A 17,499-nucleotide genomic window follows, 5' to 3' on the forward strand; every position below is an offset into this window, starting at 1 on the left:
GAGAGAGAGAGAAAGAGAGAGAGAGAGAGAGACAGAGTGAGAGACTGTAATGATATAAGAATCACTTGTGGCGTAGGAGAAATTGGGGCATATTGCTATGCAAAGTGTTTGAGATGCCTGCTCGAGTCAATTCCCTTGACATGACTTAAGAGGAAAGAAAGACACAGCAAATGAGAGTGTGTGTGAGAGGGAGAAAGTGAGACAGAGAGTCATAAACACTGTCCTCTGTTGCTACACATCTCTCGCTTTCTCTCTCTCTCTCTCTCCTGCGGCTCCTTCGATGAGGGGTGTCATACTGAGTTGAGATGAGGGAGCCTGTAGTGGGCTTCTCCTCAGACGGCCCTGTGGAGGGCATCTGCCCAGTGTCCGACCCACTGTTGGCTGGCCTTACATAAGAGCCATGTGGCGGCTCAGCGTTTTTGAAACACAACAACAGAATGGCCCTTTCCAGGCCTGTTTAATTATCGAACATCAAGAAAGCTAATCCTCACTGAATAAAAGATAAAAGACCGGGGGTGGGGTGTGTGTGTGTGTGGGGGGGGTTATGTTCAAGAGCTAGGCCACAGTACAAAGAATACACCTCCAAAGCAGACAAATCTCGCCTCCTTGGTCTACCTCTACTGCTACTCTGCATGGCTCAGCAGTAAAGAACCACTACCAACAGATGACATGTTAAGGCAATGGCTTCCAGAGGAGCCATATGCTTCTGCATACAAGAGCTAAGCAGCAGAAAACAGCAGCCAGGTGAGCTGCATGCTGAGATGCTCTTTAACGAGGAGACACGGGGACTATTACAGGATTTTACACAAATATTACTTACATGGTTACTCAGTGTTACGCAGTTCTCGCTAAGGCGTCTCATGCCTGGTCCACCGAAGTTATGCAGTGTGGTAGAAGCGTTCCGAGTCCAAAGTGGCAACAACACAGACGTCATGCTGTATGAATATTTTTGAGCAATATTTTAAGGTACAGTGGCTACATAATGGTGCTTTAAAAGCTATGGCAATATTACATGACAGCATAATGTAGCTCAGGTCAATGACTCTTTTTCCCTCTCTTTGTCTTTCTCTCTCAGTTTGTGAGGCCTGTGTGGACAGTATAAAGGTCAATGGCTACCAAAAACAAAGCAAAAACCTCCTGCATACTTACTCTCATACATAGCATTTACTCCCTCACTCCTGTCTGGACTGCTGGATCCTGCTGAGTGTCTCATTTAGTGACTGGACACTGAGCTTATTAGGAATGGTCATTTTGTTATAAACGAGGTGTAAAGACAGTGGACACACTTTCATGCACTTTCTCGCTCCCTCACACTTTTCCTTCTATTTCTCTCTCTCTAACACACACACACACACACACAAACACACACACACACGTACGTCAGTATCCTCCAGGGTGGAGCATGGACCATAAATCTCCTATGACTTCGCTCTGCACAGGGGACAAAAGCAGTGCAACAAAAGACATGAGAGCCTGGAAGGACAGCAGGTCCTACAAGTTCATGATGGCCCAGCATTCTTAAAGAGACAGTTTAGCTTCAAAAGTAATGCATAATAAAGCTAATAGCTTTTACTAATAGTTTAACAAACTAAAAGCCTAAATCATCACACACATTCCTCAAACCATGTTGTGTTTCAGTGCTCCCAGACAGACTTGCTTCTGTCCTTTCTGATATCATAAGACACACTGTTCTATTAAGATGGCTTAAACCCATAGGTCAGTCTTCAAAATTGCTGCTACTGTTCAAAAGATATCATATATTTCCTTGTAGCGCCAGTACAAAACCACATGTCTAATCGACTATATTTGTATACATTTCCAAAGCTTGAGGGCAGAGCTCTGCTGACCATCAGCCTTAGGATGCTGCCTCAGCTCCAGTAATGGATACAAGGACCTCCACAGGGATCCTCTACTGCAGCAATAGTTCTTGGTGGCAATGGTTTCTCGTGCCTGCAGGGCACTCAGTAAATTAGTAGTCCTCCAGAGGAACAGCATTTCAAGAACAATGCCCCTGGCCTTACAAGTTCTCCCTCCAGAGCCTTGCAGCAATCAGCCCTTTCTCTGTTCTGTGGAGAACATTGTTTTATTGGTTCTCCCCACCTCTCTGATGCAGCCAGAGGAGTGGGATGGAGTGCATTTTACTCCTAAGAGCCAAATGAAAGAGGATAAGATGAGGAGGTCTGCATTAACACATTCCCTCAAAGCACATTATTAAGTGCAGCTATAAAACAATGCAAGAGAATAAAATTTATTGATATCGCAAAATTGTCTATTGTGTATTTTAAGCATCCTGTGAAATCACATATGCTTATTATAGGTGTTACAACCCTTCAAATGTAGTTGAATATTGGCTGGCATTACTCTTACTTTCAAAACATTTAAGACAGCATGAGGCATTTCTTAATCACCTTAAACCTTAAGCTTATATTAGCAAGTTAGTGACATGCCATGTGAGGCGTAGCTTGAGCTGATTGGCGAGTGCAAGTGACACACAGGAGCTACAAAACCCACCAGCTTATTTCAAATCAGCAATGGCCCAATTGCCTTTTTTATCAGACCTACATAAAAATATGACTAGAGCGTAAGTTTACTGTTTACATTTTACTTCTTAACACACTACAGGCTGTGATAGCTACCTCAGGGGGGACTATATGACACTAAATTGACTATAAGGTACAAACTGTAATGTTGCACTGTTGTAGGTTAAAAAAACATAAACCTAACTGCACACATTTGAGTTTTTTTGTGGGTTTTTGTTGCTTTTTTCTAATTGAATCAAGCCCATATCGAACCATGTGGTCCAAACTGTAGTAGTAGTAGTAGTATAGTACAATATTTATAATGATACATGTAATCACAGACTAAATACATCAGTAGCAACAGATTCTTAAAACATACTATTCATCCACTGAATACAGTGGTTTTTATTCAACATCTGCAGCTCTTCATCTAATTAAACCAGTCTGATTACACTGTTAGTAATGACAACCTGCAGCTGATCAGTGTTTATTAAGCACTAACAGTATCCACCTTATGCTTAGAAAAGCATGTTGTTATCCCGATAACATTTATCATGATACAATAAAGTATCGCCATATTGCCCACCTCCAATATATAGTCACTATATATTCATGCTGGTGCATTTAGCTACCACAAAACATGAGCGTCATAAGATCTTAGAATCTTTTGGTATCAGAATCTTTTAGGATTAGATACAGAGGTGGGCAATATGATGATTTTATATTGCATTGTGATGATTTTTTTTTATCATACGCAATATGCATTTCTAAGCATATTGAGGATATTGTGCTTAGTGCTTAATAAACACTGATTAACTGCACCTTTCATTACAAACAGTAAAATTAGACTAGTTAAATTAGATGAAGAGCAGCAGCAGAAATTATAATCACTGTATTGAAAATAGGAGAGTATCTCAATAGTTGTTTTAAGGAATCTGTTGCTACTGATGTATTTAATCTGTGATCACATGTATTATCCTCTCTGCTCCCCGGGCGCTGGAGTTGGCTGCCCACCACTCTGGGTGTGTGTGTGTACTCACTGCCCCTAGCTCACTAGTGTGTGTGTGAGTGTGTGTTCACTACCACAGATGGGTTAAATGCGGAGGACACATTTCGCTGTACAGTGTACACTGTACAGTCACAAATACGTGCACCTTTATTATGATAAATATTATGTAAAGAAAGTCTTTAAATATCATGATATAGTATTTTTACCATATCGTTCAGCTCTAGATTTATGCGACTTTAGCCCTAACACATACATAAAAACATGCACACACCCACAGACAAACAGAAACCTTGGTTTGCTCTGTCCTAGTCAGCTATGACTAGATGCCTTTGAGTGGTGTGTGTGTCTGTTAAGCAATTGTGTGTGTGTGTGTGTGTGTGTGTGTGTCCGCTTGTTGTTTACAAGCAGCACTCTCATGGGCAATATCTGCTCCCAGAAGAGTTAAATGTGCCCGCTGTTCTCTGGTTTGAATCCCCTGGCTCCTGACGTGGCAGCACATGGTCACATGTCCTCATAGGCCTCCACATGCCCTACAAACTGCTGCTAATTGTAGTCTCAAGAATCTTATGATGCTGTTTGCTCTCCACCGCAGTGAGCACAGCCCTTTGCTATAAAAGGAGGCTGTATAGTACAATGAAATGGAACACTTGATCTGAAGTACAGAGCAAGGCTGAGCCCTTCACACCACAGATTATGAAACACTTTTGCAAACCTGGCAAATTATTGTTCTTTGTTCCAGCAGGCATGGTCGCGAAAATATTGAGGCTAGGAGGGTCGGGAACAAGTAGGGTTTTGTTTTTCCACAGCTAGGGCTGTTTCTCAATAATTGAGTATGAGATGGGAGAGAGAGAGCGAGAAGGAGAACAAGAAGGAGAGAGAGAGAGAGAGAGAGAGAGCTGAGTGCTCAGATTCCTGGCGTTCTTTTGTTACCCATTGCTAATGCCAGGATAGATCAGGTTCTCAGGACTGTTCTTGGGTGTGAAGAAATGAGCCGGTGCCTGTGGACAGACTGGCTATTGTGGAGAGCCCAGCTGCTTCTCTCTCTCTCTCTCTCTCTCTCTTTCTCTCTCTTTCCTTCTGTCTATTAATTCCTCTCTCCGTCTCTCCCATGCCTCTCTAGTCCTGAGCTGGATTCAAAAAAGCTTTTCAAAGAAGGAAAAAAAAGAGATATTCATTAAAACCTTGTTATTATTATTATATTTAATGATCACTTATCATAGACAATATGTTGGATGCAGCAGAAATCAGCAGACAATCTGACCTACTATGACAAGGGCTAAATCATTATGGCCAGACGACTGGGATGAGGCCTACAGAGAGTGTTCAGAGGAAGAAGCAGCCACAGGGTGTTGGATGGCCAAGGCTTAATGGTGTGCAAGGGCAACAAAGGCTATCCTGTCTGGTCAAACCAACAGAAGCGCTACTGTGGCACAAGTCCCAGTAGATTTTAAAGCCACGGAGCAGTTAGCCCACAAGTTTTACCACAATCTCCCAACTTACAACATTTAAAGGATCTGCTGCTAATGGCCTGATGCCAGACATCGCAAGGCACCTTCAGAGGTCTTGTAGTGTCCATGCCTTGATGGGTCATAACTGTTTTGGCAGTACTGCAATATTTAAAAATGCTATCATGTTATTTATCATGATATTACAGCATGTGTTATTAGACTTGCTCTGAAGAGTAAAGGAAAGAAAGTTTTAAGGAAGAAGTTTCCCCTTAACCTATTTTGAAGTTACAGGAAAAGTGCAGTTCCTCTCCTGCTGTAACTAAGTGTGCTCAAACTTCCCCTGAGAACTCGACTCACACACCTCTCATTTTCCGAACAATTCAAAAGCAGCCTCACGACAACCACCCCCATACCGGCTAGTCTCTGGAAATGCCTACAGGCGATCTCACTCTGTTAATAGACCAGAGTAGAGCTTAAATGTTTCTGCCGGCTGTGTTTTCCTGCAGTGTGAGTTTCTCTTTGATGTAAGGTGGAAATGCTGAAGGTCAGTGGAGATTAAGGCTGCCGTTTGACCATACTCACGCAGGTCAAGCTGGCCCGGCCTCCAGTGCGCTTGGCGAGGGCTGCCTGCGCAGGCGGAAGAGTGCCAACACTCCAGCCAGTGGGTGAGTGGCTATTTTGAGGGTTTGCCTGGTGGGTGACAGCAGGACACTCTCCTTACACAGCAAAGGATACACAGCAAAAACAATACTAGCTCCAAACACCTTTTTCCACAACCGCTACTGACACAGCATTCGCACTCCTCACAGCACACACACACACAAAGATGCGGACATACACACCTACACATACATGTATGCACACACACATACACTTAACATGTACAGTGAATCACACAAGCATTCACACTCCTCAAACACAAAGATGCAGAAATACTGCACAAGTTACAATACAATGTAACTTACTGTTCAGATCATGCATTACAGTGTATTGTACTGTATCATACTGCATCACCGATTATCATGGCTAGCCAGGGGGCACCAAGAATGCATTCACTGGCTAGTTATGGTTGTTGCTAGTGTCGGCTAGCATTAGCTTTTAGCTAAGCATGGATCTCCTTTTGCTCCCCAGTCTTTCGCTTCATTGTGTGTTAAGTTTGAGCTTGCCTTCTACAGACACTGGCACAGCCGCGGCCCCAAGGCCTGGTTTACCCAGCAACTCATACTACCATAATTAGCAGAGTATCAACACCACATGTTTCCTCCGGTTTTGACTAGATTTTTCATTTTTGGGGGTGTAAATATACCTTGCCTATCTAAAAGTGGAAATAACCATCTTTGGCTTGGATGACACTAGCGGTCGTCGTGCCATTGACTATATTAGGTGACAGAGGGTGTATATTATAGAGGTTAACTGGTCCACAGTGGCGCGTTGATTGCTCTGTCCCAGAGTTGTTGTTCACTTCTGGCATTAAATGGCCTATTGGACACCTCTGTTCTGCCGCTGGGAGACACTCAGTACCAATTCTTGGTACACATTCACTACGGCAGCTCTAGACTGTCCCTTAATGTTAGTGGATTCCGGGATGCTGCCATCCTTATAAAGCCCCCCAGGACTAAGCTGGGGAGCAGTGGAACTGTATTCTTTACCTGAGGTGGGGTGGTGATCATCCAACATCTGATCATCTGACCTTACTAAAGCGCTTATCGCTGAAAGGTAATCAAATCTTCACAGCAATGCCCCAGAATCTAGCAGAAAGCCTTCCCTGGACAGTAGAGACAGTACCTCCAACAAAAGCAGGATAAACTCTATTTTAATACCTTTAATACAAGGTATGAACAGGTGTCTCAATATTTTTGTCCTACCCATGCTTGCATAGATACACACATACAGTCATTCACATAGTTTTTCAGCATTTGCACTCCTCATCACAAGCCTGTTGTTATAGAAATGTTGCAAAAAGAAGAAGAGCATCCAAGGACAAGCTCCTGTAAAAAATAAAGCTCTTAATGCAATCCTCTTTGTTTGCTAGTGTATTTATTCATCTTTGTTGACAGGTAAATATTACTCGGTGTAAAGCACACCATATACTTGCCAAAGTAATATAATCGAATATTAATCAATGTAACACCTCCACATAACAGCATTCTTTTGAATTATGGCTTCCTACATTTATCAAAACAATTTTGTCACCTGCTGTCAACATAGCTCTATCCCCACCCCTCCCCACTGCTTTCATCACAGGGTTTTAATAGAAACCAGCTCCAGTGTGTGTCTGTCTTTCTCTCTCTCTCCCTCTCTCTCTCCCTCTCTCGTGCAGACAGCATGCTGATAGCTATCAGGCCCATGCAGCCGGTGAATAAATAAGACTTTCTGCTCCTGCAGTTACAGGAGAGTTGAGTCTTATCAGGCACACACATCCCACCAATCACGCTCCTCCGAGGGGACTGGGTTCACACCGCAAGGACACCATATGCTCCTTCACGCTGGCGGACCTACTCCACACATCCTGTCTGCGGCCCAAGAGCAAGGCTGAGCCAACACACCGCTGGCCCAGACAAAGAGAGACAGGCCAAGCAGCGGCAATCTCCAAGTGTACACTACGTACATCTACACAATCAGTGAGGGAGATGATACTTGATGAGGACAGCCTGGTTAATCTTTCCATTTATTATTAGAGGAAGCACCAAATTTGCCAAACAGCTGCAGCTCTGACAGTAGGCCTCAGCGCAATACCACTCCAGTTGTTTCATAGCAGCAGAGCTGGGTACTTTGAACTCCCATTTTTTTATTAGGCTTCAGTGGGCCTCCAAACATGGATGCATTCTTTACATTTTTGCTTCTTGTGCATTGTTGTCCTAAACCCCATGTCTATTTGGGAGAAAAACATCAGCCTGGAATTTTCATTTCCTGCATGAGTGTAGGTAGATGTTCCACTCTTTTTGTGTGTGCACTGAGAGCAGACCTATCACTAACATCTTTCAGAGCATGAAAACTTGCTGGATTCAGGGACTCACACGTCAGTCTCGGGGCATTTCATCTGAAAACAGAAACTGTTCCGAAACCTTATCTGGTTTTGGAGTGTAATCTGGTAGTATGGTGCCATGCTGCCGCCGTATCAGCAGAGCTATAAACAGCAACCATACTTCACAGGTCTGCTGCATTACATGCATGTTTGTTCAAGATGAAAAGGAATTCTCTCTCTCACAGTTAATTAACTACAAGAATTATGTCGAGATATGTAGATGCATCAACCCCTTAAACTCCTAAAAGTTGGTTTTCTGGGCTTTGATTAAGTCTAGTCTTGGGCTACACTGCATTTTGAATGAAGATTCTTCATTAAAAGGAAAAAGGAATAGATCTAATTCCTGACTAAAACACCTTGGACTTGTGTTCAGTGGTGACCATAGTGGTGGTGGCTGGTTTCGCATGTATAGAAGGACCTTACCTTACGGGCGGGCTAAATTAGCAGTACCAAATTGGGAGACAAAAAGGAAAATTTGACAAAGAAAGACAAGAATAAATACATACATATAAATACAAATATATACTTCCTTATTTTTTTTCATGCAAAATAGCATATTAGAAGGCTGTTTAAGGCTCCAAGTGTTTATAAATAGCTGAGATTAATCAGCCTATTTAAACCCAGGTTGGATCCCATTAATATATACATGTAATACATATGTATTATATATGTTATCCCATTAATAATATATTAATATATAATGTAGAAACTATAAGTGCTATATGAAGGTTGAGCTACTTTGATACTGTTTTTGACTATTTAAAACTACTTCAGATAGGAATACTAATGCAATTAAGGACATTTAAATAGTTTTCTTGGCTTTTCTTTCCCTGCTGTTCTTTGACTAACTATCTCTACTTGTGCAGAGAAGATTATCTACTAGATTTTGGAGCATTTTGATTGCATTCAGCAACATGAATGTTGGAGGATCACCGCCCCACCTCATCCCCAACTCCCCAACCTATCCCAAAAGTACTGGATGCATCAACATAAATCCACTGCTCCACAGCTCAATGCTGGGGAGCATTAAACCCCTCTAGCCCACATGTGGCATTAGACATGGTGCCAATAGGTTTATGGTTATCTGCTCCAGGGAGTCCTAATCTACAGGCAATAGACAAAGTACTAAACAAGCTGTGTTTGTGCTTGCATTTGCACACCTGTGTCAGCAATGGGTGTCACTGAATGAGTTCATTATAAGGGGTGTCCACAAACATTTGGACATACATTGTACAAACAATGAGTGATAGACAGGAAAGGGTGATCTTTCACATGGATAGAGTAGGTTGAGTGAGAATATCAACAGCTGCAACAAAAGAACACCTTTGCAAACAAGGTGCAAGGATGTTCCCAGATAGGCCTCTTGCTCCCTTTTAAGTCACTTGGTTTATCTCTCTCTGTCTCTCTCTCACTCAAGCCATAGCAGCATCAGTGATTCAGCTTTGGGAGGAGAGGATGGATCTTGCTGCTGTGGCCCAAGGCCCAAACACACACACACACTCATGCACACACACACACACACACATACAGCCCTGCGAGCAAGCACTGTTCTTTCTGTCTGCTCCTATCCTCCTAAGGGAGGTTTTGACAGAGCAGACATTATAGTGCACAGACACTGGGGGAAACTGAGAGAGTGTGAAAAGTGAGATAGAACGATAAAGAGGGATGGGAAGGGAGAGAGAGAAGGATAGTGGGATAAAAGTACTGTTTGTGTGACTTTGATGTGTGTGTGTGTATGTGTGTGTTATGCTCTCATGGCCCAGACAAATGATCTTGTTAGCTGTGACCCACTCTTTCTCATCCTCACAGGATAACTGCCATTTAGTGTGTTATACATTACTGTCCTGACCTATTTTCAGCACAGCCCAGCTTCAGCTGTTTTCGATTCACATGCCTTCTGGCAGTTGCTGAAGTATAGTATAGTATAGTATGGTATAGTAGGTATAGGTTTGTGCATTCTTTATGTGGAAGACTGAATGGACAGTGGGACAGGGAACCACACATTACCTCAGGGGTAGAAAAGGAAATGAAGAGAGACAGCTATTGAGTGACTTAGATGCTTGCAAGAGATGGATGGATGTGTAAAGATGGATGGATAGGCAGCCACAGAGGGAATAGAGTGGGGCAAAAGGGACAGATAGTGACCGAACGGATATAGCGAGAAAGGGGCTAAATGAGGTAGAAGGGACAATTAAAGGTAGAGTGAAAAGGTTGAGGGAGAGAGGACATGGAGTGACAGTGAGTAGAGTGAAGCAGAGAGGGTCAAAAAGGAAAATACTGATTCAGACTGAACAGAGAGACAGACACTGAATGAGAGGGGGCAGAGAGAGAGAGAGGCAGAGGAGAATGAAACAGGTGGAGTACACAGAGAGGGGGTAGAATGAGGTAGAGGGGATAGAGAAAGAGCAGACAGAAAGAGTCAGAGGGGAAAGGAGTGAGGCAGGTTGAAGCAGAATGGACTCATAGGGGAAATGAGTGAGGCAGAAGAGTGAGAGAAAGAGAGAGGCAAGGAATGTAGAGGGACAGAGTGGACAGAGCAAGATACATAGGTACCGGAGAGACTGGACAGAGAGAGACAGAGGGCACAAAGAGAGACTGAAGGGACAGGGAGAGAGAGAGGGGGGGGGCACAGAGAGAAAGACAGAACAGACAAGAGCAATGCCAGACAGGAGCAGCACTGCTGGCCCACGTGCTGGAGGAGGGGACTATAATCCCTCACTCACAACTAAACAACCACAACAAGCTCACCAACAGACCTCCCTAGCAACAGGCCAGCTGGGATTTGATTTGTGTGTGTGTGTGTGTGTGCAGAGGGAGACAGAGAGACAGAGATCATCAGCTGTTCTCCCTCTTCCTGACCTCTCCTGCTCTCTCCCCGCACACACACACTTACATATACAGGGAGAGAGAGACAGAGAGAGAGAGCGATTATGAGTCAGAGATGGACAGTGGGAGTTAGAGGGAGAGGTAAGAGTGCTGGCTGCTGCACTGATGTACTGATGTACTGTGACTAAAGGCTGAAAAGCTGTAGCTGTAGTTGGAGGACAGAGAGTGAAGGTGACAGAAAGGTGACGAGTGGAACAGAGGAAGAGTGATGCCCTCACAAATGGTGGGAATGTTTGGGAGGAGAGGGAAAAAGAGAAACAGCCAGAAGTGGTGAAGCATGGTATTGAGTGGCAGAAGTAGACCAGTAGTGAAATGATTTTTCAGATCTTTTGGAAATGAAGAAATCTGAAAATGCAAACACAAAACAAGGCTGTTATACGTAAAGATGCCAATAAGGTTCTTTGTAGTGAAGACTTTTAGAGTTTTCAATGGATGGACTTCTAATTACATGACGTCAGATGAGTGTAGAGAAACTCCACATCATGTAAAGGTTCCTTTTTTTTCAATAACTTGCTCAAGAACTGTCTAGGATCCTTTATTTTTCAATGCGTTGGCTAGGAGTGTTGTCTTTTATCCAGTCATACAATTGCAGAGTAAGCATAAAGAGAAGCACTGCTGGATGAAGTAATCCTCCTTAGAATATTGATATCATAACCAGATGATGGGCTGACAAATGACAGCTGGAAGCTTCGCCAACATGGATATGAAAGGAAATTCAAAGGGACTGCTTGAGTTCGCCCACTTTTATTGATTCAGACTGGTCATGTGAGAGCTGAGATAGAGCAGAAACTTGATCACACACAATCTGCCAGGTCACAGACAGTGAAACACACACTGCTCTCTCTCTTTCTCTCTCTCTCTCTCCTACATTTTTGCTCCTTCTGTCTTTTAAGGACACACACACACATATACGCACAAGCAATGCATTTTCTCTGTAGAATGTACATTATTGCTAGTTGGAACTAAAAAAGTCTGTTAAATTCAATGTAAGAATTCAATGTAATTAAATGCTATTTGACCCAACTGAGCTCTGCAACTTAAAGCAACATTATGTAGCCTTATCTTTATTTATTTTACCTTAAAATAACAGCATCAGAATTATTTGGGTCCATAGGCCTGTAATATGGAGAGCTGCGTCTCAGTCATGGCCACTCTGCAGCTACACTTCTCGTAGAATCACTTTTTCTAGTACTTCTTATTTATATAATTGGGTTATATTATGTATATTATAGCTGTATTTATTAATATAGCTGTATTTATAGTCAGGTTTACTGTTTCCTATTTGCCACTTCTTACTACTATTTTATGTGCCATTATTATGCTGCTCTCTATGATTTGTATTTCCAGCAGTGGAGTAAAAGTGAATTACACTCCCAAACTATAGAGGGAGCCTAAGAGCAAAATAAACAAAAAACAAAACAAAAAAACTATTCTTGCATAATACTGCTTTCAATGAGTAAAAACATCTGCCTCCAAAAAAATTAATTATTATTATTGAGAAGGCTGTTAGCTTCCATCTGTTAAAATGAACCCTGCCTATGGAGTTCACTTCACTTACTGCTGAATCAGTCACAATCAATAAGTACAAAGTTTATACTTTCATTTGTAGCAGAGATTAGTAGGTTGCTGTGTAAAAAAAAAAAAAAAAAAAGATTCCGGGCATCATTTTTTGTTACTTGTGGAATGAGAACATGAAGCAATGTGCTTTATATGTGTGTGTGTGTGTGTGTATGTGCAGGCATGAATGCATGTGTGCGTGTGTATGTGTGGCTTCATAGCTGCAAGCCATGGTGAGTCAGAACACCAAGCCTTCCAGATTCCGCTTCTCTGCTTCTTTCCTCTTGTCCTTTAGACATCTCCATATGCCATGCAGAGGAAAAAAAAAAAACACCCAAGCACACACACACACACGCACACACTCTCGTGCGTCCCACTGTCACGGCCACACACCCTCGGTCACTGTCTCAGATGAAATATGCATGCATGTACCCCTACTCGACAGCATGCTCTTTTCTTCTTTCCATTGGATGTATAATTCAATCTAATGCATAATTCCATGTCTTCAGCATGCAGTGAGCTGGATCTCCAAAATCAGTCCCATCAATATTGGATAGAGGGAGAAAGCATGGATGAATCACCCGCACTCTGACGGATGCCTCTCCGGCTCATTATCGCTGATGGTCCGCAATAGAGCGCTTCCTGCAACCCACGGGGAAAATCTTTACCGCCACATCAAGACTTACAATGGGATTGAATCTGCTGTGATAAGAAGCCGAATAGGCCTCCAGCCAGCACTGTTGCTGCCCGAGACGCTAAAAGCCAAAGCCTAAAATGACTTTGTTAGATGGCAGATTTACTTACTGTAAGTCAGTGAATGTGGTTCACTGCACTCATGCTTTACTTTAAGCACTTGGTAACAAACGTATCACAGTGTGCTCTCCAATACCATAGCCCAGGCTATGGCACTGAATGATAGGGGTGTAACTATACATATATTTTCAGATTTGCTGCAAAGTTGTTTCAGTGGTCTTAAGATTATATTTTGTGTTTCAGTGACTGGCTCTACCAAAACAAACCCAACATTGCAATCCTTGGAGTCGATAAGCATCTTCAGAAAATAAACCTTGTGCACACAAAGCACATGCCCCCCTCCTTACTGACCACTTTACTCTGATAAGATGCAAATAAGACAGCAGATGAGAGAGGCTCAGAAACAGACTATCAGCGATAGATTTAAATTCCAATATACTTCGTTAAACATTGTTTTAGTTTTTTTTGATGCTGTATTTTAATCTTCCCACCCTTACAGGACCAGGATGCAGCAGCATAAACACACTGTTCCAGTAGGCTCTAGTACATCTGTCTAAAATGGGCTCATCCGTACATACTAGTGCTGACTAGATGAAACGCAATACAGCTCGCCTTGAGGGCAGGTTTTTTGAATTGGGCAAAATCCAAGACCTTAAATAATCGCTTTCATGAGTGTACTGCACAATGTATGAACTCACAGCTTTCTCTTGAGGTGTGAAAACCAGAAACACTGTTTTTAGCATCAGAACCACAATTACATAAAAGCGTGTTGTGGGATGATACTTTACAGTCTAAGGCTGCAGAGCACAGACAGGAGCTGTCCAATGTACCAGCCAGACTCACCATCATGGTTGGGGTTCCCCAGAGTCCAGGGCTCGTCTGAGTCAAAGTGTGTGTCTCCCCCAATCCCTGGCCCAGGGAAATAAGCGTGTGCCAGAAAGCCCCCCTCTCCATCAAAGGGTGAGCTGTCCCCATGGAATCCGGATGCAAATATGATCGTAATGTCCACGTCTTTCTTATTCCGCTCTAGCTCGCTGTAGGGAACAGCCTCGAAGCGCAGCGGTGTCACATTCTGCCACACCTCGAACGCCCGACGGATGGCATCGTGGGTCTCCTCTGCGCCGACCTTGGGTGTGACGTTCTTTATGCTGGAACAGAAAGAGAAGAATTTGTGAACATCATTTAAAAAGACTAGAGTCTTCTTCACTGATTGAGAAGGTCAATGTGGGGAATATCAGCAAGAAGAATCCCTTAGAATTCAATACAGAGACGTGGAAAGGGGATAACGGCAGTTAAGCCATTCTTCACTATATTCTCCACAAGTGGGAGAGTGCATAAAGAGAATGATACAGACCAGAATGCTTGACCCTAACAGTAAGGCGGTCCAGTGATGAGATATTTCATTCCACATGGATGACAATGATTCCATCCACAGGGCACAAAAGGGTCAAGGGTCAAGGGAGTATGAAAATTAGGTGAACTATGTTATGGACAATGCAGTCTCCATATCTCAAGCCAAATAAACACTTACGAGAAATTTTGAGTTGGGGTGTGCTCTCTACCACCATCATAAAAACCTCACCTGAGGGAAGATCTTTTGAAAGAACAGTGTTATACTCTGGGTCTGGGTATAGAATCTATACCAAGGCTCGTAAGTGCCCATCACCTTACTGTATGTTGGTTTTCCCTTCGGTAGCCATCTAGAGAACAGCCTCATTGAGCAATTGAGCAGTCTTGCGACTGAAGCACATGGCCTAATAATGAACTCTCTTTCAAAGTGACTTAGATCTTTTCCTCCTGTCATCTTGATGTAGCACTGAGGTCAGCTTGGAATCGTGCATGACATCTTATTGCCCATTTTTTTCATTTCTGGATAGTTTTTCAGATTGTCAGGTGTACAGTATATCACAGTTATGCCATATTTAATCACACCATTTAGCAGACATATCAATCAATGACAACTGAATTTTGCAATAATAAAAAAAATCAATACACCAATATAATATGTCCCAAGACATACATTGCAGTCACATGTTCTGTGTAATGTATGAGATTTAACATTCCTAGAGAAAGAGTGAGACAGAGAGACTGAAGAAAAAGGCTACTGGAGTCTCCTGCTGCTGCAGCTGAAGGTGCTGTAGGTGTTGAGTAAACCGCAGAACTTCCTAAGGCTGGAATTTATTTGCTAATTAAGGATTATCAACAGCTCACTGCTCAGCCAGCGCTGCAGGCCTAGGCAATTTTCAAACCTCTACCATTTTTTTAAAGACTGAAATAAGGCAAATATCTTCAATTCAGTTTTTAAGTATTTCACTCCAGCAAACTGCTTAATCTGCTGACTCCTTAAGTGAGTGGAGTTGTTAAAGAAATATTCCAACAGTTTGCCTCAATTCCTTTCTAGTTTCAGGGTTTTAATACTGAGTTTGAAGGGTTTTTTGGTAAATGTGTGCTATGTTAGATAGCGCAAACATGAATTCCCATAGGGCTTTCTGTTGCATTTAAAGACTGAAAAATATACTGTTAATGCAGTCTTAGCCATGGGTGGCTAGACTGGAAACACCCCCCCCCCTCCTAAAAATATGATAAATATAATAGAATATTCATAATGATGCAATGATCAAAACATTAGAACACCCCTTTAGGTTAGGTTTAGGCATCCCTTAAAGCAGAAGACATGCATGCCATAGGAAACCAGTAGAGCACCCCTGTGCCCAGACACAGGGCAGCCAAGAAAAGTTGGCAGTGTCTGCAGTATTACTACAGAGATTCTTCATTCATGGAACAAACCACGGTCACCTCTTACCTACCGAAGGTTTCAGCTATTTTAAAAACCACCCACTGGTCATCTCTGCTCTGCAATATTGAACTGAATCAATATTTTATATCACCTTCTCCACATACTACAACATTCTTTCCCCTCTCGCCTACCTATCTTCTCTCTTCTATCTGTCTCTCTATAAGAATTTAAATCATCTTCTATGGTTTTATATGGCTGATAGACTATGTCCTCTATGTCCTAATTACTCTAGCTATGGCCAGGACACAGCAGGATCTAAGTAGCAAAAAATAAACAGATCTTTATTTTAAGATAATTACCACAAAAGAAATATTGCTGTTAAGACTTCATTAATGGAATGATTCACTGTTGGAGCTGTGTTTCTACTATTAGCGAGGTTTGCAGTCGATTTACTGAATGGAAAGCCAAGCTCATATTCCACTGATAACTTGGCGGTCCAAGCTCAAATCATGATCATGCTTCAGTCTTTCAAAGAAAAGGCGTGACTTACCACATCATAGAGATATGCTCATATTTACATATGTGTAACATCACTTTTCCAGCCTAATATTTACATTTATTTTTGCAATTTAGTAAATTCTTATCCAGTGCAACTTACTAAAGTGCTTCACTGTTCACTCCGAAAATATCCCTAGCTAATTTGAATAGGACAGAATCCAAAGAACACCTCAAGTCGTCTACACTTCTTTCTAAAAGATAAACAAAAGATGAAGCTGTCTAATTCTGAGTACAGAAACAAATAACAACATAAATCCGGGAGCGTCAAATTAGTCAAGTCAATCTTTACATGTTAGATAAACTCTCTAGACTGTAAGGTTAAGACACCGTCCGCACGTATCCGGATATTCTTAAAAACAGATATTTCACAATACTCCCTAAGTAGTGAACTATTCAAGGCACACAATTATGGTTTCTAAATTTAAATAGAGTTCGAGTTGGACTTGACTTTCAGACTGGAGGCTTAAGTCTTACAAAACTAAGACTTCTTAATTGGAGTGAAGGCTCAAGGCTTCTTGTTGCTTTCTCAGTGAGAAAAAAAGCCTAAAAGAAACTAATTAAATAGGTGCATGCACCAGTGTTTTCATAAAGCCCTGTTTTTTCCTTCCTTACGACAACAGTTTTCAAAAATCTCCACCTTGAAAAGAGAACTACGTTTTCATGTGGATGGGGATTAACACAATAGTGATTAGAAAAGACCCTTTGCCTGCTAGACCAGAAAAAGGACAAGCAGCTTGTTAAAAATGGTATAGGTAGGTACTGAGGACAACATAAAATGCGTTAATGTTATTCCTACTATAGTTTCCTACTATAGTTTCAGCTCACAAACTCCTCCAGTCTCCAGTCTGTTCTCTCCAGCCAGCTTCCTTTGTCTACCTTCTAGGTACTGGCAGTAGTTGTGCCTCTCTGGCCATCACTATACATCCACATACATCTCCTGGATCAACATCTGGTAGTACTTCCCAGAAATCATAATCCTGTCTTTGAGCCGTGACCAGCTCCTCTAT

The 17,499-nt window shown here is 42.3% G+C and overlaps 1 protein-coding gene across 2 annotated transcripts in view; it reads right to left on the reverse strand.

Annotated features, from left to right (window-relative positions):
* Positions 1-17,499, reverse strand: part of LOC140556126 (matrix metalloproteinase-16-like) — a 63,253-nt gene that overhangs the window by 26,521 nt on the left and 19,233 nt on the right. For both annotated transcript variants that reach the window (XM_072679684.1, XM_072679683.1), the window contains one exon: positions 14,041-14,345. In XM_072679684.1, coding sequence (XP_072535785.1) covers positions 14,041-14,345 — 305 coding nt within the window. The remainder of the gene's footprint in view (positions 1-14,040; positions 14,346-17,499) is intronic.

The sequence above is a fragment of the Salminus brasiliensis genome, chromosome 5 (genome assembly GCF_030463535.1).
Source record: "Salminus brasiliensis chromosome 5, fSalBra1.hap2, whole genome shotgun sequence".
NCBI lineage: Eukaryota > Metazoa > Chordata > Actinopteri > Characiformes > Bryconidae > Salminus > Salminus brasiliensis.